Source organism: Hippocampus guttulatus, chromosome 7 (genome assembly GCF_054856545.1).
Source record: "Hippocampus guttulatus isolate MCC_2025c chromosome 7, RoL_Hgut_1.0, whole genome shotgun sequence".
Classification (NCBI taxonomy): Eukaryota; Metazoa; Chordata; class Actinopteri; order Syngnathiformes; family Syngnathidae; genus Hippocampus; species Hippocampus guttulatus.
Genome location: NC_141267.1, coordinates 22,394,776 through 22,417,997, shown reverse-complemented (window position 1 = coordinate 22,417,997; position 23,222 = coordinate 22,394,776). Strand labels below are relative to the sequence as shown.

The 23,222-nt window shown below is 49.3% G+C and overlaps 2 protein-coding genes and 1 long non-coding RNA gene across 8 annotated transcripts in view; 2 read left to right on the top strand and 1 right to left on the bottom strand.

The window, feature by feature from the left end:
* The window catches only part of fxr1 (FMR1 autosomal homolog 1), a 121,700-nt gene that overhangs the window by 89,539 nt on the left and 8,939 nt on the right, over positions 1-23,222 (top strand). For all 5 annotated transcript variants that reach the window (XM_086114773.1, XM_086114771.1, XM_086114770.1 and 2 more), the window contains 2 exons: positions 10,078-10,363; positions 23,053-23,109. The gene's annotated coding sequence lies outside the window, so the exon portion shown is untranslated. The remainder of the gene's footprint in view (positions 1-10,077; positions 10,364-23,052; positions 23,110-23,222) is intronic.
* sox2 (SRY-box transcription factor 2) lies at positions 10,370-15,076 on the top strand. Of its 2 annotated transcripts, XM_086114775.1 has the most exons (2): positions 10,370-14,723; positions 14,926-15,075. In XM_086114775.1, exons 1-2 carry the CDS (start codon positions 13,738-13,740, stop codon positions 14,933-14,935), a joined length of 996 nt encoding a protein of 331 aa, XP_085970901.1. In that variant the 5' UTR covers positions 10,370-13,737; the 3' UTR covers positions 14,936-15,075. The 2 variants fall into 2 exon arrangements, with proteins under 2 accessions (XP_085970901.1, XP_085970903.1); XM_086114777.1 differs by having other exon boundaries at positions 10,370-15,076.
* The window catches only part of LOC147203109 (uncharacterized), a 99,547-nt gene continuing 98,203 nt past the window's right edge, over positions 21,879-23,222 (bottom strand). Inside the window, exon 7 of the long non-coding RNA XR_015101310.1 lies at positions 21,879-22,174. This is a non-coding gene — a long non-coding RNA (uncharacterized LOC147203109). The remainder of the gene's footprint in view (positions 22,175-23,222) is intronic.

Below are 23,222 nucleotides of genomic sequence, written 5' to 3'. Positions count from 1 at the left end.
GGCAAAGCCAGCTGTCAATCAAAAAGGCCCACTCTTGGTGCTACTGTTTGTCTCTGTGTGTGTGCGTGTTGGTCTTGAGTGACAGGTGGAATCAAGGCTGAGGATGTTTGATAAGCTTGTATTGTCGGTCGCCCCCCCCCCTCCACTCCACCCCCCCCCCCCCCACACTCCTCCTTCCCCACCTCCCTCCCCACCGCCACCTCGATAAGAAATACATTGGAATAGAACTGATAACGGCGGCGGCAACAGCAAAGCCCCACTCCCCCCGTCCGCGCACGAGCGACGCCGCGGGAGAGCCGTCTTTCTTCAAGCACCTCGGCTGTAAGCGATACCCTCAACAAACAGCGACACGCCACCTCGCAGGAAAAAAGACCATCCCGATATTGTGCGTGACGTACGGTGGAGGATGTTTGTTTGGGAGAATGATGTACGATCCGGCTGGAGGATATGCTCGGCTTACTGAAAAGGTCCCGCTGATAGCGCCACTGTTCGCGCGTGTGTGTGTGTGTGTGAGTGTGTGTGTGTTGTCAACAGCGGTGAATGAATACAGTAATAGGCTTAGAGTGGCTGAGGCACAGTGTCAGACTTAACCAACAACAACGCTCTCGAAAGACTGACTGACAGCTGTCCGTGTGTGTGTGCGTGCGTGTGTGTGTGTGTCTGTGTGTGTGTGTGTCTGTGTGTGTGTGTGTGATCCTCAGATCTCGGGTCAAAGAGACAATATGCTTTCAAATGTTTTTCATGCCAGTTTTACAATCAAACTGCCATCACGGTTGAGTGAAATGGGATCACTTGCCATCCAAAGCCTTCCCACGACGGAAATGTTTAGCAGAGTGTCGACTCGGGGGTGCCCGAGTCCGGTCCTCCAGAGACCCCCCCCCCCCCCGTGCGGCAGGCATGTTTTCCATGTCTCCCTCCTCTCGACTCATCAGCTTGCGCAGAAGCTAGAAAACCATCCCGATCCTTTGAAGTCGACGTGTTGGAGGAGGGAGACGTGGAAAAGATGCCGGACAGGGAGGGGCACTCGAGGACCGGACGAGGCGGGGAGGGCATTTGAGGCAGCCAAGAACAAATTGAAGGCCGCAAAGGCCTGTGTGGGTCGCAATGTCAGAATACCAAAGCTCGTTTTTCCTTTTTTCCTCGTGCAGGTTTTCTGGAAACGTTTCTGGTCTGATTTGCTTAGATGCTCGCCGCCCGTCTTTCAAAACTTGTCTTCAAACTCCTTTGTGATTCTTTGCATGAGACTTGATTTTTCATGTGGCTGTGATTTTTATTTTTTTACTGTCTTGGTGATTCATTTCTTGTTTTATGAGTTATTTTTTCTTCGCGTACAGCACTTTGCTTGCTTGAAAGTGCTTGAGAAATGCACTCGAGTGGATTTGAAGAGTGACTTTTCCATTTTCCAACCCTACATGGGTTGTTGGTTTGTTGATAGTTAGTAGATCCTGTCAGATATTAGAGTCTCTGTGTTGACTTCTTTCGTTTAGTTCTAAATAATTTGGGATTGGCTTCAAATCCAAAAATTGCGGGGGGGGGGGGGGGGGATGTTAGGTCCACAACATTTGCAGAAGTTGTCCATTATCGTGAGAAAACAGTGACCTGTGAAGAGATTCGTAGAAAAAAATGTCTGAGCAGGAATCAAGGAGAAGATTCAAGATGAAAAGAAAAGAAAGCAAAAAAAAAAAAAAAAGAGAGAGAGAAAGAGTGAAATGACCAGAGGGCAGGAGAAAATGGACTTATTGTGAATGTGCATTAACGGCCAATGTGATGAAGTTTTTTTTCTTTGCGTGTGCAGTGACTCAGGGGCTAAGGAGGCAGAAGGGGGGGGGGGGGGGGTGAAATCAATGCGAAATTACACACGCTCGGCTGGAACATTGTACAGTATGGCCGCTATATTCCAGAGAAGCCGCTTCCAAGATGATGCAGCCAAATAAGGCTGAACTTCAAGATCTTTTGGATTGATTTTTGACGAGCTGTCAATAAAGACAAGGCGGTGCGTGCGCGCGCGCGTGCGTGCGCACACATGAGAGAGATGTTGGGATATGTGTCATGGGGCTCATACAATACAGCGAGGCTCTTGCTTTGTCCCTGCCCACACATTAGCAACTCCCCGTCCCACTGCTTTTCATTGACGTTCGCGACTGGCCGGGCGAGTGAGACACAGAGAGAGAGAGAGAGAGGGAGAGAAAGGTGGGGTGGGGCGGGAGGGGGGGGGCTTTCCATTACGGAATTGGTCTGGCAGCAGATGCCGCCATTGTTTGGGCTCAAGATCCAAGAAATATTTGGTGTTGGGAGCGCTCATGTGAACATCATTGAAGTCATCTGGTTGTGTGGGGGAAAGCGTGCGGCACCTTTTGGAAGATGAGCTTGGGACGGGGGAGTCATCGGGAAGGCCTTTGAAATGACTCCAACCGCTGCCTGATCAACCGCGTCAGTGTGCAATCATTTGATTCCACTGGACAGCGCGCGTTGCTGCGCGATGCTGCGCGGCGCCTTTCGAAACACGGCAGCCCGCGCGTGCACGCACTCAGATTTGTTTTGACCCGCGATTGGAGAAAAGTTTTGACATCCGCCCGGTGAATGACATGAATGCATGACGAAAGCCGGTGGAGAGACATTTCCAATGTTTTCCGAGATCGGCGGCTTGTCGTCATGAGTTGTTGGGTTTCTTTTCCTTTTCTGAAAACCATTTTTACTAACTGAACTACGTTTTACGTTGATAAAACTAAAACTATGGAGAAATGTTTCCTTTCTTTTCCTCTCTGGCAATCAATGTCATGCATGAGATTTTAAATATAATATATATAAAAAACAGTATTTTGGGGGTATTGTTCCATACCCGTACAGAAGAAGAAAGGTCAAACGGTTGTTTCAGGATTGTACTTCCACTTGACAAGTACTCCATATATTTCAAACAAACAACAACAACAAAAAAACCTAAAACTAATGCTAAAACTAATAACGAAACACAAATGAAGCATTTTGGGGAAAAAAATAAATAAATACGAATCGAAATAGAAAAACACTCCGTAAAACGAATCAAAATGAGTTGAATTGTAAAAAAAAATGAAATCCAAAACTATCTTGAAAATATCCCAAATGATTTGAACCCCGGTGCTTGAGCCACAATCCGACTTCCACTCGCATTTGCTCTTTGCCCTCGACTTCCCTCACCTTGTCTACAAACACCCTGGCGCCCGCGCACGCGCACATCCAGTCACGCAAACACTCTTGAATTCTTTTCCCGCCGACGCCAGCACGTTTCCGCATCCTTTTATGAGCTGGTTGTGAAATTCAACAAGTGCTGTTCAAATAGCAAGCAGGCGGCGGTGTGCGCCTCGGGCGGCCGCGAAGTCACGACTGGCATTGACGGCGCTGTTTGAGCGAGCGCGGAAACGCGCGCGTTATCGCGGAGGTGTGAGCTTTCTCAGCCTGAAGATAAACACCGCGCCGCCTTTACGGCGTCTTCGCTTTGATTGCCGCTATTTGTGTCCGTCGAACTTTGCGTAGTGCCGCTGACGACGACGACGACGACGTCGCATTGGCTACTTTGTGTTTTATGTGTGTGCGCGCGCCTACGACGCGCGTGTCAAACTCAAGGCCCCGGGGCCAACTTGGGACTGCCATCTTATTTCATGTGGCCCGCGTGGCAAATGGAAATGACCCCAAAATTGTAAATTGGCTTCACTTTACAGAACACTGAAATGTAGCATTTTTTTTGTCACTAATCACCCTTAAAAAAGAAACATAGATGATCTTTTTTTTTTTTTTTTCAAAACTGGCTAATCATTTCCAAACCATCCATTCTATCTGGATTGACAGTCATAATGAGCCCCTGAGGACAAACGTAACGACGACGTGGCCCTCGCCAAAAATGACTTGTCCATTCCCAGCCTCCGACATCTCGCCGGCGGTGTGTTGGAATGTGACACGGGCGAGCTCGTAAGCCCTTCGAGTTACGGCCGCTTTTGCTGCCGAGCTGCGTTTGCCCTGAAGCCATTCAAATGGGGGGAATATTCATTTGAAGAATGATGTCGTTCAAATCCATGGCAGATTTTTATTTCATATTTCCTTTTTTTTTTCTTTTTTTCCCCGTCATTTTAATCAAGCCGAGTCCTTGAAAGGAATTCTTGGCCGCATATCTCAGCTATCGAAGGCCGCCTTTGCTAGTGTGTTTTCGACTTCGCCGTCCTGCAATTGAGCTGACGGCACAGGCTGTGACACAAAACAAGGCTGCACTTTTTGTACGTGGATGCAAAGGACAAATGGGCGTCACGGTCACCGGATGCATTCCGACGACTAAATCCAGTGCGAGAGCAAACATGGGGCCCCCGACAAAGATAATAGTGTGCATATATATCAGCTCTCTTAGAGAGGGAGAAGAATTTCCACGAGGTATTTCTCTGGTATTAGATTGCCGAGGCACAAGATGAATGTTGTGCACGTTTCATTCTTTTATTCGGTCATCCGAAATGACGTGAAGTCGCTTGAGTCGACACCTTTTGAGTCGCGAACAGAGTAAGGGGGGAGCGGGTGGCGAAAGAGTCCGGACCTGATCAGCGAGCAGTCCAAAGCCATTTTCTGGGACCTGCTTTGCTAACTCCACGTAACGAGCGCTAATTATTGCTCCGCAAGCCTTTTGCGTGAAAACCAACTCTAATGTGGCTCGCTCTTCCTTTTTTGGGGTTCTTTTATCAATGTTCCGTCTCTGTCGGTCACTCGAGCTTCTTTCACGGTCAGCACCACTGTGGCTGGGGTTGCGCTATGCGTCCACTAGATGGAGCTAGCTAAAGGGAATGCAATACAAAACAGCTTTATTTGTATCGCACATTCACAACTGCTGAATATTGATCCATACATAAGGCGCATCGGATGATAAAACGCACTGTCGGCTTTTGAGAAAATGGAATGCTTTTAGGTGCGCCTTATCGTGCGGAAAATACGCTAAGATATAATTTCTTAAATACAGCCCAAAAAGTATTGTTTCCTTGTAACAAAATTGTCAAACGCATTCATTGTGCTTGTTCCAAGACACTCTTGTTTGTACTTGCAGTCCTGGCATTGAGTATGGACAGCTCGTTTTAAGTCCTGCGCGGCTTTATACAAAAACTTTCAACATTTTTAGATGATTAACCAACAATCAAGTCAAAGCATTTTGTTTTTCTTGTCATAATCATCAGTCAAGTGCACAATAAAATACGTGCGCCAAATATTTCTTTCCAAGGCACTTTGTTTAGTGCCGCCGCATCCGAGTGAGTTTTTGTGGCTGCCCCCTCATCCATGCCTGGCGAGACTCGATCTGGCATCTGAGGAGAGAAGCTCACTCTTTCAAGTTCGAATGGAAAATGTTGAGCACGTTTCTATGCAGCGCTCTGCTAACCGCCGCTAGCTTGTTCGTTATCGGTTGTGATGTGTTGGTAGCATTACTCCAAAAACAAAAAAAAAAAGACAACCAATTTCAAATGATGCCTGTGTGGTGGGTCAGCCCCCCCCCCCCCCAAAAAAAAAAAACCTCCATCCTTTCTCAAAAATGCCAGGCTCTTTGTCAGAAGAGAAGCCAGCATATTCTCAGTGCGGACGGCTGCTCTCTGAGTGTGCTTTTTGCCAAGCCGAAAAATCGTTCTGGTCACCCTGTTGCCACTTTGCCTCGTTACCCAAGTGACCGTGGCGTATACGTTTGCCCTCGTGTGCTTGTAAACCAGTGCAAACGCTCCATCTTTGCATCTGCTGTAGGCTTTGTTCACAAAACAGAATGAAATTGCGGGTGCCGTTATCTTTTTATTGTTGTTGTTGTTAATTATTCGGGTGATTTAAAATCAATTCAGCAATAGACATGGCGATGAAATTCCTCTGACGGCAGTCAAGGGGAAATGGCAGCCGAGCGCAGATTCAAGGGTGTCGGCGTAGCCTGAGATTTTCGGAAACGTGATCCATCTGGCTTGTTCGTATTTGTTGTCAAACATCTGCGTGCGCGCGGCCGTCTACCGGAAGCGATCTTTTCAGCTCGGGTGGCGGCTAGCTAACGGCGAAATAACTCGCCACACTTCATTAGCGGCGATGAGGTGAGCCGCTCATCTCCTCATTGTTAGCCGGCGCTAAACCGCGGTAATCCCAAACAAAGGGCCGGGGCCTCACAGCAGCCCGCGTGGATTAGAGCGCCGCTTTCTAGAAACACCGAGAGAGAGAACGAGAGAGAGAGATTCATTCACATTCAAATTGGCCCGTAAACAAAACCCAGAGTGGTCAGGAGAGGGAGAGGAGCCGGGACGAGTGCGCTGTGGAGTGCGGCAGAAGCCTCTGGGAGGCACACGTGTGTCCCAGGAAGGAATTTGTGTGCTGAGCCATGTGCATGGCGGCGTGCTACGAAGCGCCGACGTTAAACTTTTCTGTGATTCCCACCGACCTCATCCGCTCAACACATCGACAGTTTTCATGGCCGCCGTTTGCGGCGAACGCGAGTCCGCTTTTGATGAAATGATTAATTCCAGCCATGCGCCATTCAGAAGACAAAATTCTGTCAAATAAACTGTGGCGCGATAATAATAATAAATGATGCTAGCTCGGTCTGCGTCGCGCAGGCTTTTCGCCGGGCGTTTTCGCCGGGCGTTTTCATGGCAAACCTTTTTTGAAGGTGTCACGGCGTCACGAACACGGCAACCGATCATTTTGAGAGGTTATCGCTTGCAACTGATCAGGCTCGCCAAATTGAGTTGGCGTGAGCAAAGTTTGCTGCGGCTGCCGGAGCGGACTTAGCAGAGCCGCCGTCACACAAAGTAAGATGCTAATGTGACACCATCAATCATTTCAGATTTGAAAATAAGGCTGTCACATCCTCATCCTGTTCATCAGAGTTGTGATGATATCCCCCCCCCCCACACACACACATCTAATATTTGGCCTTATTAAGCAGTAATCAAGCTTTCTTGATACCCCTCAATCTACTCGCAATGAACGGAAGCGGCAATATGTTTGGATTAGCACTATTAGCCGTCAATCAAATTGAACCGTCTTTGCTCCAGAGTCACTTTGGTATATGAAATCCTGGATTACATGTTGAGTGAATCTGATGGCCGAGCCGCCTCTTTAAAAACAGCCCGATGTCGCGATGTGATGTCACTTCGCTCATGATGGCAATCCATACTGAGAGATTGTTTTTTAATGGTGCGCTCCATACCTTAGCATACCGTTTTCTACTGCTTATCCGGGATCGGGTTGCGGAGGCAGTGGCTTTAGCGGGGAAGCGCAAACTTCCCTCTCCCCAGCCACTTCTTCTAGCTCTGGAAGGCATTCCCAGGCCGTCCTTGAGATTTCGTCTCTCCAGCTCGTCATGGGTCGTCCCCGGGGCCTCCTGCCAGTGGGACATGCCCGTAACACCTCATCGGGGAGGCATCCTAATCAGATGCCCGAGCCACTTCTACTGGTTCCTCTCATCATGGAGAAGTAGCGGCTCGACTCTTGTGTCCCTCCCGGATGACCGAGCTTCTCACCCTAAACTCTAAGTGAGAGCCCGGACACCCCGCTACTTCACAGGCACACGACAATCCGCCTGTCGATCTCACACTCCATGCTACATTTATGGCGCGCTCATGATGTAAATATTAGTTGATATAATGGGACTTTCTTGGTAACTTCAAAATCGTAAAATATACTTGGGCTATATTTACACGAGACCCTTTTATTAGGCACAGCCGAGTCTATTGAGATCCGCCACAAAAGAGACCGCAATGATATTGTCCCACATTGTTTTCACGTCACTGCGTAGAAAGTACATTCTCTACGCGAGCTCGTGCGTTTGACTGCTTTCTTGTCATCGTGTCTGCGGTGGACTTCCGGCGATTTGGGTTGATGAAGTCTTCCAACATTGGCTGATCGTTGGGATGGTTCTCAAAGCTCCCACGGTGTCATTGCACTTCTCTTTGTCGCTCTGCTAGCAGCCCGGTTATCACATCGCAGAGCCTCTGCGGATGGATTTCTAATTAAAGTTCCCTAATATGAGTGGCATGTCTGTGATTTGGAAGTATATAGCACAGATTGCCCAGATAGCAAGTCCAAGTCTTATTTCTTTGCCGCTAAGCCTATTGAGGGCGAGAGCACTGATCCTCTCTGCCCGTCTCGGTGTCATAGACTGTGTTTGTCTCCGAGGCTTAAAATTTCCAGCAGCACTTGTATCCGTGCCGCTTTTCTCTCCTCTTTGCCCCTCGATCGCCAGCTGCCCTTGAGCCTCAAGAGCGAGTCCAGGTCATTGCCGCGGTCGACTTTCCAGGAGCCGCGGCGACGACTCGGTCCGGCTGCAGCGGCCCCGATGGCTTTTCGGCCGTTGAATTTTCTTGACACTTTGACGTCACCTTTCGTTTTCTGCTCGACTTTGGAATGAATCGGTACGAAAATGCACATCTTGCTCTGCGAATGTCTTTGTCGAGCTCGGGAATGCACGTTGAACCGGTGGACTCGTCATGACTTTGATCTGCCATTCGTCCTTTAGCGAGAACATTGGTCAACGATAATTTATGAAGACGTGACACATGAATGATCCTCAAGTAAATGACGACATTTTTATATTCTGAACGTGGCGATGGGGTTCCGCTGCTGTTCAGTGCATAGCCGGTTCTAGCCGGTGAGATAAGAGGGGCTGTTGGCCACCCCAAAAACCAATCAGTTCTTTCTGCAAACTTCCTGTCGCTGTTTGCTGCTGTCTGTTCTTGTGATGCCGAATTGAGACTCAATAGCGGCATTGAGGATTTGTTCGCCATATTTGCTTAACTCATTCACTACCAAAGACGTTTTTATACGTCTTTTCAGACTTGGTCCAGAATTGGCTGGTAGTGAATGAGTTAATGACATGATTGTCTGTGATTAACCACAATTTATGGGATGACGTGGCCAAGCGTGGTGATCCAGACACCTCGCAAATGGGATGACACACACACACACACACACACACACACACACACACACACACGCATGCGCACGCTCGAATGGCGCTTTGATAGACAGCGAGCGCTCCCGCCGTAACGATTGACGACATCCAATACGTTCGGCCTGGGATCATCCCGCGTGTCCTTTGTGTTTGGCGTTGAACACTTTATTGATTAGCCACCAGTTAATTGCAAACGACACGAACCGTGGCCATACCGAGTCCGCTCTCGGTTACGACGGCGCACCTGCGAGGCTCGACGAGGGCCAACCTGAGCGCGCAGCTTCCTTCTCGGTCGCCTCCGTTTGGAGCGTTTTGCGCGAACGCGCAGGACGTTTGGCAGCGCGCACAAAATCGGACGCGGGTTTTTAATAGGTGGGCTTCATAGGGAAAGGTTTGAAGTGAACTGTCGACTGAAAACGGTGTCAAACGCACAGCGGATCTCCGGAGGAGAATGTATGCGGGGTTGAAGCGCCGTGGTAGAAATGTGTGATACGCCCTCCACTTGACAGCCGTTGGCTGCAGCAGCCCGCGCGCGCAACCTCTCTCTCACCTTTGACTCCTGCGTTCATTAACAATAATCATAACGATGATAATAATGATTATCATGATAATAATAGCAGAGCTGAACTGGACCGAATTTTCCCCCAATATCCCCCCCCCCCCCCCCCGCCCCCTTCTTCTTGCAGTGTCACTTTCTCTTTGCCGTTGCCTTGTACTTTGTGCAAAAGGGAAAAGGAGCGCAAAAGAATGTTTCTCAAATCCCCATTCTGGAGCTTTGAATAAGGCAGGCCATTACCTCACCGGCGCTTTTGTTCGGCCTATACAAGGAGAACAAAATGGTTATTCAGGAGGACGCTTTAGATTTTTATTGTGGGCTTTGCCATTCACAAAGAGCAGCGTTATTGTATTAAAAAGAACCATCTGTGGCAGAAACAATGGCTTCAAATTATCGGTGAATAGCCGGTGAACAAAATATAAAGCTTTTTCCTGCTCATTATGTGGGCTCAAGCTTCGGGGGTGGAAGATAGGAGAGGAGAGGCGCACACTTTGCTATAACTGACTTTTGTTGTTCTTGCTTGCATTCTTCTCCTTTTTTTTTTTTTTTCCGTCGGCCCCTTTTCCACATTGTGAGTCGCCATCAACGGCTTTCCTTGTTGCAGGGCGAGCGCGGAGCACGCACGAGGGAGCTCTCCGCTCCGCGATCACCGCCGACGCGAGCCGCGGACGGCGCGCCGGTGCTCGGATCCGAAGCCTGCGGACTAATCGGCGGCGCGTGCGGAGCGAGCCGGCCCCGGTTCGTCGGACTCGGAAAGGCGGGCGAAATGATGCTCGGCGCTCGATGTGCAGCCGGAGAGAAGATTCGACGGCGCTCGAAGGAGGGAAGGGGGGAGATTTCCTGCCAATCACGACGAGAGGAAGACAGCCGCCGCCGCCGCGCGAGAGCCAGTAAGTTGAAGGCGGCGTGGACGGGAGTAGCCCGCGAGCGTTGGTTAGTTGCTGTGTATCCGTGCGTGTGCGTGACACGAGTGGGTGTGTATCGGGCTGCGGTGTGGTGGAATGACGCATCAGAAAGTTTCACGCTATTTTTATTACCATTAATATTATTCTTATTATTGGTTGCTGCTGTTGTTGTTGTTGCCTTTGTTAAATATTCCAGCAATTCTCGTTTACTTGCAAATAATCGGATCATGTATTTTCCCGTGTGGAGTATGAATTTGCAAAATCACCTTCGTGACGTCACTGAGCGAAGAATATATCGCGCCTGGAAAATGTCTTTCACGGTGCCATATTTGACTTGAACATTTGTTTTGCGGCTGACATATGATGCACGCGGCTTAAGGAAAGCAAAAAAAAAAACATTTAAAAAAAGACAGTTGGCGAGGCGATGCAATTATTATTGATGTCAATAATACTACATTATTGACATCAATTTAGTATTGAAAACAAAAAACGTGATCGTGAGTACAAAATAATGTTGAAGTAGTTTTGAGGGTTTGTAGTGCGTCTCCAGTCCCCGGTACGGCCCCTAGTGGCAAAAACATCCACTGTTTTATTCCATGCGCATTTTCCTCTTGGCATCAAATTTTTACCGCCTTAATAATCGATCATATTCTATTGTGAAAAATAAAGTATAAATGATGGTGCTATTGTACCTTCGAGTCAGGAAAGACTTATTGTTCAAATCGGATTTTGATGACCTTCTCTTGATGATGAAGTTTAGGCCTGGCGCTTTGTTCTTCTTTTTATTGTGCTTCGTGAACGCTCGTTGTTATTTTTTTCCCCACATCTTTTACGAGCGACGTAGATGCTATGACTACATTTGTTGAACCACAAACGTTTGGATATCACGGCTACATTCGTTACATTTACTGCGGGCGTGGGGCGCTTTTGCCAATGCACTGCGAGGTTTTTTTTTCTTTTTTCTTTTTTTTTTTTTTTTTTTGGTCCAACGCCGGTTTTAATTCGCGCCGATTGTGGATGCGGGGCCATTCCCGGCTGGCAGGGCCCCGCAGGTCCCCGCTGTTCCTTTATTATCCTAAGCAGATTAGAGGTAGCGGGGCACACACTCAGATGCAGATAGCGGCCGAGCGGCCCATTTCAACCTTGCATTATAATGGGGCGAGCTGCATGTGTCGCCTCTCACAGCCTATTAAGCGCCAGATGAATCTTATGTCAGGGTTGCGGGGCCGCCATAATGAGAGCTCCTCCTGCAGCTAATATCAAAATGGCCGCAAGCAAAAGAACCGCGAGCAGCCTTGATCTCTTGCCTTTCAATTATGATTTCATCTATATTGACGCTCGCTTTTAATTTAATTAGTTCAGGTATCTTCCCCGCAATTTTTTTAAAAAGGTTTCAGCGCACCAATTGTTTTCATCCAAAACCGCAACGCCACTAACTATTAATTTTGTTGACACATTTTTTTGTTGGCACTTTTTTTTTTGTCAACCACACCCGACACACGATGGAACTCGGAGCAGTCCCTTTCTCCTCCGTCGTCTTGGAGAAAACCGGCCGCGTGTGTCTTTCCTTGTAGTTCCTCCTCTTGCCGTTAGACGGCACTCGTATCACGCAGCAGAGCAGCGCGCACGCGCACGCGCACGCACACGCGCAGCCAGCAGATTGAAACGCAAAACAAGTGGCAGTCGGTTGTGGCGGCACATAAACTTCTGTGAAGGGGGTGGGAGGGGGGAAGAAACATATGACGGAATTATTTCAGTAGAAGTGTGTGTGTGCGTGTGTGTGTGTGTGTGCGCGCGTGTGCGTGAGGCTGCTGGCCTCATGTCGCGATAATCGGGACTCGGGTTCGGTTTGACGCGGATCACAAGAGGAGCAGGTGTCTGTGGCTTTTCACTCGCGAGTTGGCTGACGCGCCCTCGCTCGGCCCTAAATCGGCGGCATTTGCCTTTCCTCTCTCGCGCACTTTCTCTTCAGCTATGCCTCACCTTTATTTCTCGGCCACTTGTAAACCCCGCCGTGCCGCGTGCCCTCCACCACCCCCCCCCCCCTCCCCCGTCTCCGTCCCCGTCCTGCACCCCGACAACAGTGTGGAAGTGGAGTGGGGTTGCCTCTTTGTCCGGACAGATGTAGCGACAACACGGCCAACAAAAAACGCGCTGATTTGTGCTGAGATGAGCCCGTCTGCCTTCTGTGTGTTGGCATTCAACTTCACCAAACAAAAGGGGGAACATCTTGGATTACCTTTGACTCTCTTTTTTTAACCTAAAAAAAAACCCTGCCCCCCCCCCCGCGCCCCCTCCCACACGCACACACCACTGCAATTCAATGCTTGGAGTTAACAAAGTTGATTTTGATGCTGCGATGTTATTGTATTTTGGCCTTCTGACACCACTATTTCCCCCCTCTCTTTATTTCCACGTTACTTGGAAAAAAAATGTTGTCGTTTCTCAAGATAATTAAAACCATTTAACGACAAACCTTTTGTCCCCCCCCCCTCTATTCCTGGCATGAAAATGAAGTTTACAAAGCAAACGTTGTCGGACCTCTGCCACCAAACAAGTACAAGGCTTCAACCTTTCTCGAACGGTCTGAATTTGCGACGGTAATTCCGCGTTTATCTTTCCTCGTTTTCTTTTCTCGTCAAGCGTCTTCCTATGGAAATAGTTTCAAAAATGTACTTGGCATGGGCTTCATGCGAGCGGGCTCGGTGCGCGCGCGCGCGCGCGCGTGAAAGCGCGTGTTTCTGGGTGCTGGGCAGGCCACGCCTCTTTATGCTAATCGGAGGCTCCCATTGGTGCGTCGGGGCAGCAAGGCGGCCGCCATTGGCCAGGTCCAGGCCATTTATTTGCTGACAGCCGCGTCACTTGAATGGTTGTCTATTAACTTGTTCCCAAACTATCTGGACTTGTCAAGGCTCGCGCGGACAGGGGAGAAAAAGTACCGTTTGTTTATGCCTTGTTGGAGAAGCGACGGCCGAAGAAGTTTTGTGGACACAACATCGCGGGGACTTTTCGGGAGAGAGAGAAGGATCTCCGTGTGTGCCACTCTGACGCGCGCGCGCGCACGCACCCACACACACACACACACGCGCGCGCTCTCGGGGAGAGAGAGGCTGTGGAAGCTCGCCTTGTTTTTGTCCAGAGAAAAAGTTGCGGAGGGAATCGACAGGTAACTTTTTTCCTTTCTTTTTTTTTTTTTCTTTTTTTTTTTTTTTTTTAAATCGGAGGGGTGGGCGGGTGGGCATCAGCAGCAGCAGCGGCGGCGGCGGCACCACCTCTCCTCGTCCCGTTTGGACTCAGCGCGCGCGCGCGTCTCTCTCATTTCACCTGCTCGGGAGCGCCGCCCGACCAGCCGTTCCCCGATGTATAACATGATGGAGACAGAACTGAAGCCCCCGGCTCCCCAGAGCAACGCGGGGGGCACGGGCAACAGCAACGCGCCCGGCGGCAACCAGAAAAACAGCCCCGAGCGGGTCAAGAGACCCATGAACGCCTTCATGGTGTGGTCGCGGGGCCAGAGGAGGAAGATGGCGCAGGAGAACCCCAAAATGCACAACTCGGAGATCAGCAAGCGACTGGGCGCCGAGTGGAAACTGCTGTCGGAGAGCGAGAAGCGACCTTTCATCGACGAAGCCAAGCGCCTGCGGGCCCTGCACATGAAGGAGCACCCCGACTACAAGTACCGGCCCCGGCGGAAGACCAAGACCCTGATGAAGAAGGACAAGTACACCTTGCCCGGCGGGCTGCTGGCCCCGGGCGGCAACGGCATGGGCGCGGGGGTCGGGCTGGGCGGCGGCCTGGGCGTCGGCGGCGGCGGCGTCGGCGGCGCGGGCGGCGGCGTGGTCAACCAGCGCATGGACTCGTACGCCGCGCACATGAACGGCTGGACCAACGGCGGCTACGGCATGATGCAGGAGCAGCTGGGCTACCAGCACCCGGGCCTGAACGCGCACAACGCGGCCCAGATGCAGCCCATGCACCGCTACGACATGAGCGCGCTGCAGTACAACGGCATGAGCGGCTCGCAGAGCTATATGAACGGCTCGCCCACCTACTCCATGTCCTACTCGCAGCAGAGCACCCCGGGCATGACGGCCCTGGGCTCCATGGGGCCCTCGTCGGTGGTCAAGTCCGAATCGAGCAGCTCCAGCCCGCCCATCGTCACCTCGTCCTCCCACCGCGCCGCCCCGGGCTGCCAAAGCGGCGACCTGAGGGACATGATCAGCATGTACCTGCCCGGGGCGGAGGTCGGCGAGCAGACTGCCCAGACCAGACTACACATGTCCGGCCACTACCAGAGCACCGTGCCCGGGACGACGATCAACGGCACGCTGCCCCTAACGCACATGTAAGACGCCTCCCAAAAAACAAAACAAAACAAAAACAAAAAAAAAAACAACTTTGATCAAAACAAACTGTGGACTACATAACGTTGGACTATTTTTGTACAGAGAAAAAAAATGGGGTGGGCAAAGTTGTACAGAAGTCACCATGCAGGAAACGGACAAAAACGCCTCTTTTTTTCCCCCCTCCTTTTGATTTGTTTTAAGGAAGCTCTAGAGGAAGGATGGAAGGATGCAGGAGCGAGATGCCCTCTTCACGCCGCTGCTGGATCAAGTTTGCAAGACGACAAAGTGGGAGTCGCAATCAAATGTTTTATTATTGCAATCATCTTTTGTACAGTATTTATCAAAGAAACCTTACAATCAGAAGAAATTGTTAAACTGCAAGAGGTTGCATCGCCCCCCCCCCTTTATATACAGCATACATATATATATATCTATATAGTTCTAAAAAAGAATTGAGGAAAAAAAATTCCAAGCCAGTTCCGTAGAAAATATTCGAATAACGGCAGAAGGAATCGGAGCCATCGGCTCTGCTCCAAACAAACTTTGGAAAGAAAAGGGACAGAAGAGCAAACAGGTAATGCTGTTTTATTCCTACGGCTCAACATGACTAATTCGTTTTTGATTTCGTTCAGAAATAAATGAGGGACACCCCCGCCCCAACCCCCTCCGGCTCATTCAGCTCTCCAAGTTAATTTATATTCCCCGTCTCCCACTTTTCATCCGTTGGAGCTCTGATGCTTGTGCTCTTTTATTTCCCGAATTGATTTGTACAATTCATGTATATTGACTGTGATATTTTATGTTTCTATCTCCAAATTCATTCCTGTAGTTGAATTTGGAAAAAAAAAAATAATTGCGGCCTGTACGCAGAAGCCAACCACTCCATGTATATACTGAAACTAATACCATCCTTATAACAGCTACGATTTCAACTGAGTATATTTTTTTTCCATATGCAGTTTGAAAAGAATAAATTTTTGGAAATTTGGATACTCGAAATGTTTGGAGTTTTGATTTTTATCGGACGCGTCTCGATTCTGTGCGCGAGTCGTCCGTCGCAAAATGGAAAGGGCGTGAATTTGGAGCTCGGTGCTGCTGCAGGTGCTTCTTCGTCGTTTCAAATTCAAAAACGGTGGCTTTTGTACTTGATTGCTGGTTAACCGCGTTTGTGTTTTCTAGTGACTGTGGATGCCGCCCCCCCCCCCCGCCCACCTTCACCCCATCTTGCAAAACAAAAAAAAAATGTTGGCAAGATTAATCCAGCAAATCGTTCGAGACCTTCAGGTATCTCTTTCTATTTTGTTTACGATCTTCTAAAATCACCGAAAGGCCCCATCGAATCACAATGACCGCTGTCAAACTTTTGAACGACGTTTTAATTCCAAAACAAATTAAATACATGACACCGATGATACGTGTTAACACCCATTACTTTTCGCTTTGTATGACTTTTTTTTAATACAAATTCTCTGCCAGTAATCAACGTGTCAGTTTGCAAATCGACCCGTAAATTAATTCTTTTTATATGACGCAATAAAAGGGCGCCGTCTTGAAGTATTTTTATTGTTTGGATTTTACAGGCGTCGTTATTTTTCTCTCTCTTATCTGGCAGTGCGCTTTTTGAGAGAGCGCATTTTCCTGCTTTTGAACGTGTTGTGTGTGTGTGTGCGCGCGCGCGTGGGTATTTCGTCCTGCAACTTTTAACATTACGGGCCTTGGCCGCTGCTTGGCGTTCACGCTCACTTCGACGAGACCTTTTCATGTTTGTCCCAAAGAGGCTCTTAAATGCGTCTCAAGGCCAGCCGGCGTTTCTCTCCAGAAAAAAAAAAAAGATAAAATAAAAATAATCCTTCAAATGAGCTAACAGCTCGCTTCGAGTGACGAACGGTTTTAAATCTGGTCTGCCGTGTGTGTGTGTGTGTGTGTGTGAGTGCGCGTGCGTGCGCGCGCTCGCGCAGCGAGGTAGATTAAGATGAGGGCGGTTGTGTTTTGCGGGGTTCGGGCCCCGAGGGAGCGCGGCTCACATTAAGCGGCGGATGAATATTTGAAGAGCGGCCCCCCTCGATCGGTCCACTTATTGTCTCTCCCTCCCAGCCGGGCCCATCGAAGGTCAAGGGATCGTTGGTCGCTTCATTATTTATTGATCCGAGACGCGGAATTGTTTGTAATAGGCGAGGACATCGGTGATAAACAATTTGTGTCTAAAAGGCTGAACTGGAAAGCCTATTAAAGTGTCTCTGCCCCCCCCCCCCCGCGCCCCCTCCACTCTTTGTAGCAACATCGGGTCCCTGCTTAGTGGCCCTGAGGACAGAATAAATTATCTGGTCACCTTTGATGTGGTGAAAAAAAGCCTTGGCGACATTATGCAACGTGCTCTATACGTCTCGTTTCATGAAGCCTCGTTTGAGATTTGCTCTGTAGGCCCCAAACACGCAGGACCATTTAGGGTGTTATTTATCACAAGAGGCCAAGACAAAGCCTGTCACAAATTGATCTCGTTTTTATTAAATTGGTGCTCGTCCGCTGCGTGGTGTGTGTGGGTGCCACGACGCTCTAAAAATGCCTTTTTTTTTAAGTTTTCGATTTTGATTGCCCTTAATCCGGGCCTTGGGGGAACAAAAATTGCCTCAACGTGAATTTTTACAAACACGTTTTTTGATATGTGTAAAATCAAATTGAATAAACATTTCTAAAGCACGTTTAAAACAAAATGGCGCCCCGGCCAAGTATTTTGGAGCCAATATGAAAAGTCGGAGGGGCCCTGAATGCGACATGATATGTTTTTTGGGAGCAGGTCGATCTCGTTGGCTCGTCTTGTTTTGAACTTTCTTAAATGGGCACGTTGGTGTGTTTTGTCAAAAGACGAGGAGGGGAAGGTGTTCCCCAGTCGAAGCGACCGTCCCGAGCCTCCGTCTGCTCCTCTGCTGCACTTCCTGTGCACGCGTGCGGCGTGTCGTCCTGGCGCTCGGGGATATTTAAACTGCAACAGGTGCTAAACGCGCGCCTCTGCTTCCCCCCCCCCCCCCCCGCCCCTGGATGAAAAAAAAAACTCCCAGATGTTACGCGTGATAAGCTGTCATGGCGTGTGGTTATCCAGGCTTGGGTCTGGGGAGCTTTCAGGGGGCTTTAATCAGCACAGAAATTAAAAGCGGTTAAAAACGTCAGGTGTCAAGTGTTCAGTAATTAGCATGCGGATGATTCACTTTTTATGCGTTTTGATGCTGATGCGATTTTCTTAATTAGGTCAAATTGCACCGTAAAAAAAACGTGTTTTTTTTGGGGCGTGGGGGTGCTAACTCAGTCATTTAAGTCAAATTTAAAATATAAATGATTGACGTTGGTGGCAACAATTGTGGTGAGCACAATAAAGCAAGTGAGTTGTTTGTTCCAAAACAATTTGCTGAGTTGTTTTTAATTATATCTTTAAATTGGGGGACCATTAGTTCTGTCAAGTCTTAATTCTTTTATTGTGAAATGCGGGAATGCAAATTTCTACAACAGCAAAGCTTCAAGTATTGTGTTCAAGTGTCCAATTTAAAATTGTTAATCCAAGTTTGTTTCCTTGAAATTTGGACTTTCCCCAACTCTTTTGTTGCTGTTTTTCCAGCGACGATGTCTTTTCACTCCCAATGCTTATTCGTAACACCGTCACTTTCCCTTCCTCGTCGTCACGGTTGTACAACGTAAAAGGTTGCAACAAACGAGTTGAACGTCATTTGCACATTTCGACTCATTGGGAAATTTCCTGCAGACAAATTGCAATGCATTTCCAACCCTTCTTCACAGAGGGCGGCTTTTGCATGTTATCGCTTGGGCGTCATTAGCCTAAAGAATAGCTCAAGCAAAAACCAGAGACCTCCCTGACCATGTCCTCTGTGTGTATGTGTATGCGCGTGTGTGTGTGTGTAAAAGGGAGCCCACCGCCTGCTCCTCTTCCCCGCACCTGCACTTCTTTGGCAAACACACACAGACGCCCAGCGAATGACTAAGACCACACAGTGACACACCAGCACGCCATCGGCCTCGCAGTGCTCCCGGCCGGCCCGCGTCAGAGGCGGCTGGAGGCCTCGTGCGCCCCCCCCCCCCCCCTCCCCCCGGCCACACCCACCCACACCATCGCATCACCGGCAAAGCGGCTCGCATCGCGTTGATCATTTGTGCACGTTGACGCTTCCAGCTTGATAAAACGCCATCTCGCTTCACGGCCGCTCACGACTCGGCGGCGGCCCGCAGTCGACGGCTGCATTTCGCTCATGTTATCTTGTGAAGGCTGACGCGGGAACCGGGCTTGACAAATTGACGTCGGTTATCTGATGCACCTCCCTGACAGATGAGGGTCGGCTATAACTTTTTTTGTTTTGTTTGTTTTTTAACTCGCAATACAAAGCCTGTTACTGTTCCAGCTATTTCTCGACATATTGCTCGATTCCATTCAAATTTCTCGCCACTTCTGAGTGTATATATTTTTTTTTCACCGATGGACAAAAATAACACGGCCTAATGATGACTAACGCCTCGGTTTTCACGCTTCTGTTCACATATTCTGGTTTTGCCTCTTGACGAGATTAGCATAGGCCAGGAGAAAGTGTAGAAGGGTGCCGAGGGGAGGGGGGGGGGGGGCGGGGGGGTGTAGAGCAGCGGCGGATTTGCGAGAAGAGCCCAGCAACAACAATCGGGCCTGTTGTCGACCAGCCGGCCTGCCGGGGCAATCCTGCTCCGTCTGTGGTTCCGCCGCTCTGAAAGCGGCAATAAAAATAACTCGGCCGCTCAGCGCCAGATGAGGTCATTTCAATGCTACATTACAGCAAAGATTGCGCTAACTCCTCCCCGTCGTTTGATCTCATTTTACGCGCGCCCTGATTTGATACGATTTAATCGTCGCCGACGATTGGCCGACATGGCATTTCAAACCATGTTCCCCAAGTCCAAAAACACAAGTCATTCTGTACCGATGAGATTTATTCCTCATGCGTAGGGTGAAAACAAACAGGCGATATTACAGTTCGAATAACAGCCACACAAGGGCACTCGAATTGCCCCCCCCCCCCTCCCCATCAGCGAACAGCATCTCTTTATTATTTGAATAAGGTCAAACGCTTGGCTGGCTGTGCTGGAGGCCGCTCATGCAAAGAGGACAATGCAGCTCCAAGGATGGAGCTGCAGCCAGCGGGGAAAGGTCGAGGGGGTGACCTCTCCTCTAATTGCCGGACTTAGCATCACATATACAGTATGCGGAAGGATCACGGAATCTTGTTTTGTGCTCGAAATATGACTCGGATGTCGTCCGATCTTGTGATCTCAGCCTGTCGAGTAGCTTTGCGAGCGGCGCGAGGCAACAGGTGACTGCATGCGAGCCGCTCGCAAGTGAAAGTGCCGCATGCTCCGCTGCCCTTTTGTTGTCCGGAAATTTGCTGGCTGCGGTGAGGATTGCCCCTCCTCGGGGGGGGGGGGGGGGGGCAGGGGGGTGGCTCGGGGTGAAAGGCGGTGGAATATAGGCTGCGAGAAATAAAAACAAAACCACTCGTGCTTTAATGTTGTCAGCTCGTACGCATCAGACACGCACGTGAGTCGCCGGAAGAAACGAGCATTATTTTATGCTTTCGTTAGATGTCAAAGAAAACAAGTTGTCGCTTGGAAAGAACGCGACGCGTGGCTGGAAATGGGAGATAACTCGGAACGTGATTCAAGGTGGCCCCAAAAAACGTCACCGGTTGAAGCGCGAGCTGCCGATAATCGGCCACGCTTCAGAAATGATGAAGCTGGCACACACCAAGCATCCACTTAATAACTCTGTTCAAGTTTTTCTTTTTAGTTGAAAACGACTTACCTCAACGTAGAATTCCACGTTGCATTGCAGCCAAAGGTACAACCCCGACGGGTTGTACCTTTGGCTGCTGTACCAGCGCACGTTTCGGCGCTGTGGAACCGAGAACTCGTTCCCATGACGACCGGTCTTCTTCTTTGTCTTCTAAATGGAAGACCGCCGGCTAGCCGGCGTTTCCACCACGAGGATTTAAGAACGTCGGCGTTCATTCTTTCATTTGACATTTTAAGAGTTCAATTTATTGGAGTGTAAGCAGGTGCTTGGAAGGGGCGGAAAACCGTGTCTGTGGGTTCTTAGCGGCTTCCTGGAAGAGCGGCAACGCTGTGTTTTACTTTCTGGGTTGGCTGAAAAAGTTGCGGCAAAGTGTTTTGGTGGAACGGCCATTCGGGAGAAGTTGGAGTGTCCTGCCTGTGCGGGAGGTTTTTTTTTTGGGGAGATTCCTTGCTAGGGAAGGCTGTTGAGCTGCTGGGCCTGCATCATCATTAACAAGCCGACAGACACAGGAACACCCCCCCATGCCCCCCCCCCATCCCCCACCCCACTCTCTGCTCTCAATTCCCAGCATAGACACTAACCTCTTTCACTCTGTCATCAGACGAACTCTCTCTCTTTCCCTCCACCGACTCCAACTCCTAACAGCACCAGCCATTGTTCCAGGGCTCCCCCCCCCCCCATCCTCTCCGAGGCCCCCACCAACTCAACCCAACTGTTGACCAACAACTCTACTCGCACATTAAACGGAGAGGGAGGGCAGTGGGGGGAAGGAGAGGGGGCGGGGGGGGGGTTGTCCTAATTTAGAATATGACACATCCAGAATTGTATGTTGAGAAGAGAAAGGAGAAAGGGGGGGGGGCTGAAATGTTTGAGGGGTTGGGGGGAAGTTGTGAAAAGAAGGCCACTGATGTAGAATGAGGCAGCGGCACGCCGAGTAAACAAAATCGTCAAGCGGCCGCACGAAATAAAACCATCTGGATCCAGATAGATTTTTGAAGTCGATGGATAGTTTACTTTAAAAAAAAAAAAATTCTGGTGGTGGTGGGGGGGGGGGGGGGGGGTAATAATTTGAGAAGTGTGGATCAAACTGGCAGGCCTTCACGTGAATCAGTATTCAAGAAGTAGCTGTCCGTTTCCCGAACGTTGGTGACCCCAGCAAGGTGGCGAGCGTCACAGGACAAACACTTCCCATGACATTTTCTCCTTTATTGTGAACCATAGTTTTGCCCCCCCCCCCCCCCGCCCCTGAAATATTCATTCATCACTTCATGCGAGCCGTGACCTCAGCTCATTTAAAAATAAAAAAAGGACGTTAATGTGAATAGAATTGCATACCAGGTACTGCTGATAAGAGCATGCGCTCACATTTAATCAGCAGTCAGACGTCATATCATGCTGTTGACTTTATGCCGAGTTTGGGGGGGGGGGGGTTTGTATTCATTAATTTTTTTTAAGTAACATATCAATCACCGGTTAGCTCGTCGGCCTCACAGTGCAGAGGGTGCGGGGTTGCATTCCGTCTCCGGCCTTCCCGTGTGGCGTTTGCAAGTTCTCCCCCCCTGCCCACGTGGGTTTTCTCCGGGTACACGTTTTTGTGAGACTCTCCCGCCGTTGCCGACGATCCTTCAGTCTCTGTTAAGGAAATGAAAGGAAAAAAAAAAAACGTGACAGTGACACTTTGAGAATTTGTGTGGACGCGGCGCAATTCTTTTTGGGCCCGCATTAAAAAAAAAACGCGGCAGCAAGCTTGTGCCGATTTCTATTGATTGCGTCAGTGGCTATCAAGCTATTCTGGAGCCGGTGTGACTCGGAGGTCTCCCGCTCCGATTCTCTGACAGAAGCTGTTGTTGGGTGGAAGAGTGGCCTCTTTCAGGCCGGGCGTCCCCCTCGGGGCGCGCTAGGGTGAGATAATCAGACAGGACAGTTACAGACTGGCAGCCGGGCAGATGCCGGATAGACTCAACTTGTCTCCGTCGCGCACAGTAAGAACCTCTATTGGGAGGGAAGAAAAAAAAAAACAAAACAAGACATTCACCCTTAAAGTCAAGCTTGAAGCTTTCCCTTGTCACTTCGGAGAAGAACCTCGGCGGACGTGAGCACGTCTGTCTTGGGCAAACTCGACAGAAAAAGTCCAAGCAAAATATCGTCACAAATGTCCAAACGGCATTGTTGCGTTAGCCATGTACCTCTGCTCCCCAAAACTTTGCCTTTGGCCAAGCATGCGCAACTTTCAAAGTTGTTGGTGTATTTTGGCTGTTCAGCCACGTGCACGTGGCCTCAATTTTCACTTTTTTTTTTTTTTTTTTTTTGCCCTCTTATCCTGATTGCACTTTTAAATATACAATACCGGTCAAAAGTTTGAAGACGCTTTCTCATGCTATTCAATGCAAATGTGTGCCAAAATGTTTGACTGGTCCTGTATACCAAAATCTCATCCCCTTCCTAAAATGTTTTTTTTTTTTTTTTTCAAGGGAACACGAAAACTGAAGCAATTTCTTGTTTCATTTCAGACCATCTGTTGAACGAAGGATGAAGCCAAATTCAGCAGAGGTGGCCGCCATCTTGAGGTGATGTGTAAGGATTTTTTTTTTGTTGTTGTCAAAATATGACTTACTGTAGGCCATTATTATAAGACAAATGGATCAAAATGTACATCTGGCATCGTAACAAAAAAACAAAA

What these genes read in the sequence shown, in the direction of transcription:
- sox2 (XM_086114775.1), top strand. Translation starts at nt 13,738, where the DNA reads ATGTATAACATGATGGAGACAGAACTGAAGCCCCCGGCTCCCCAGAGC.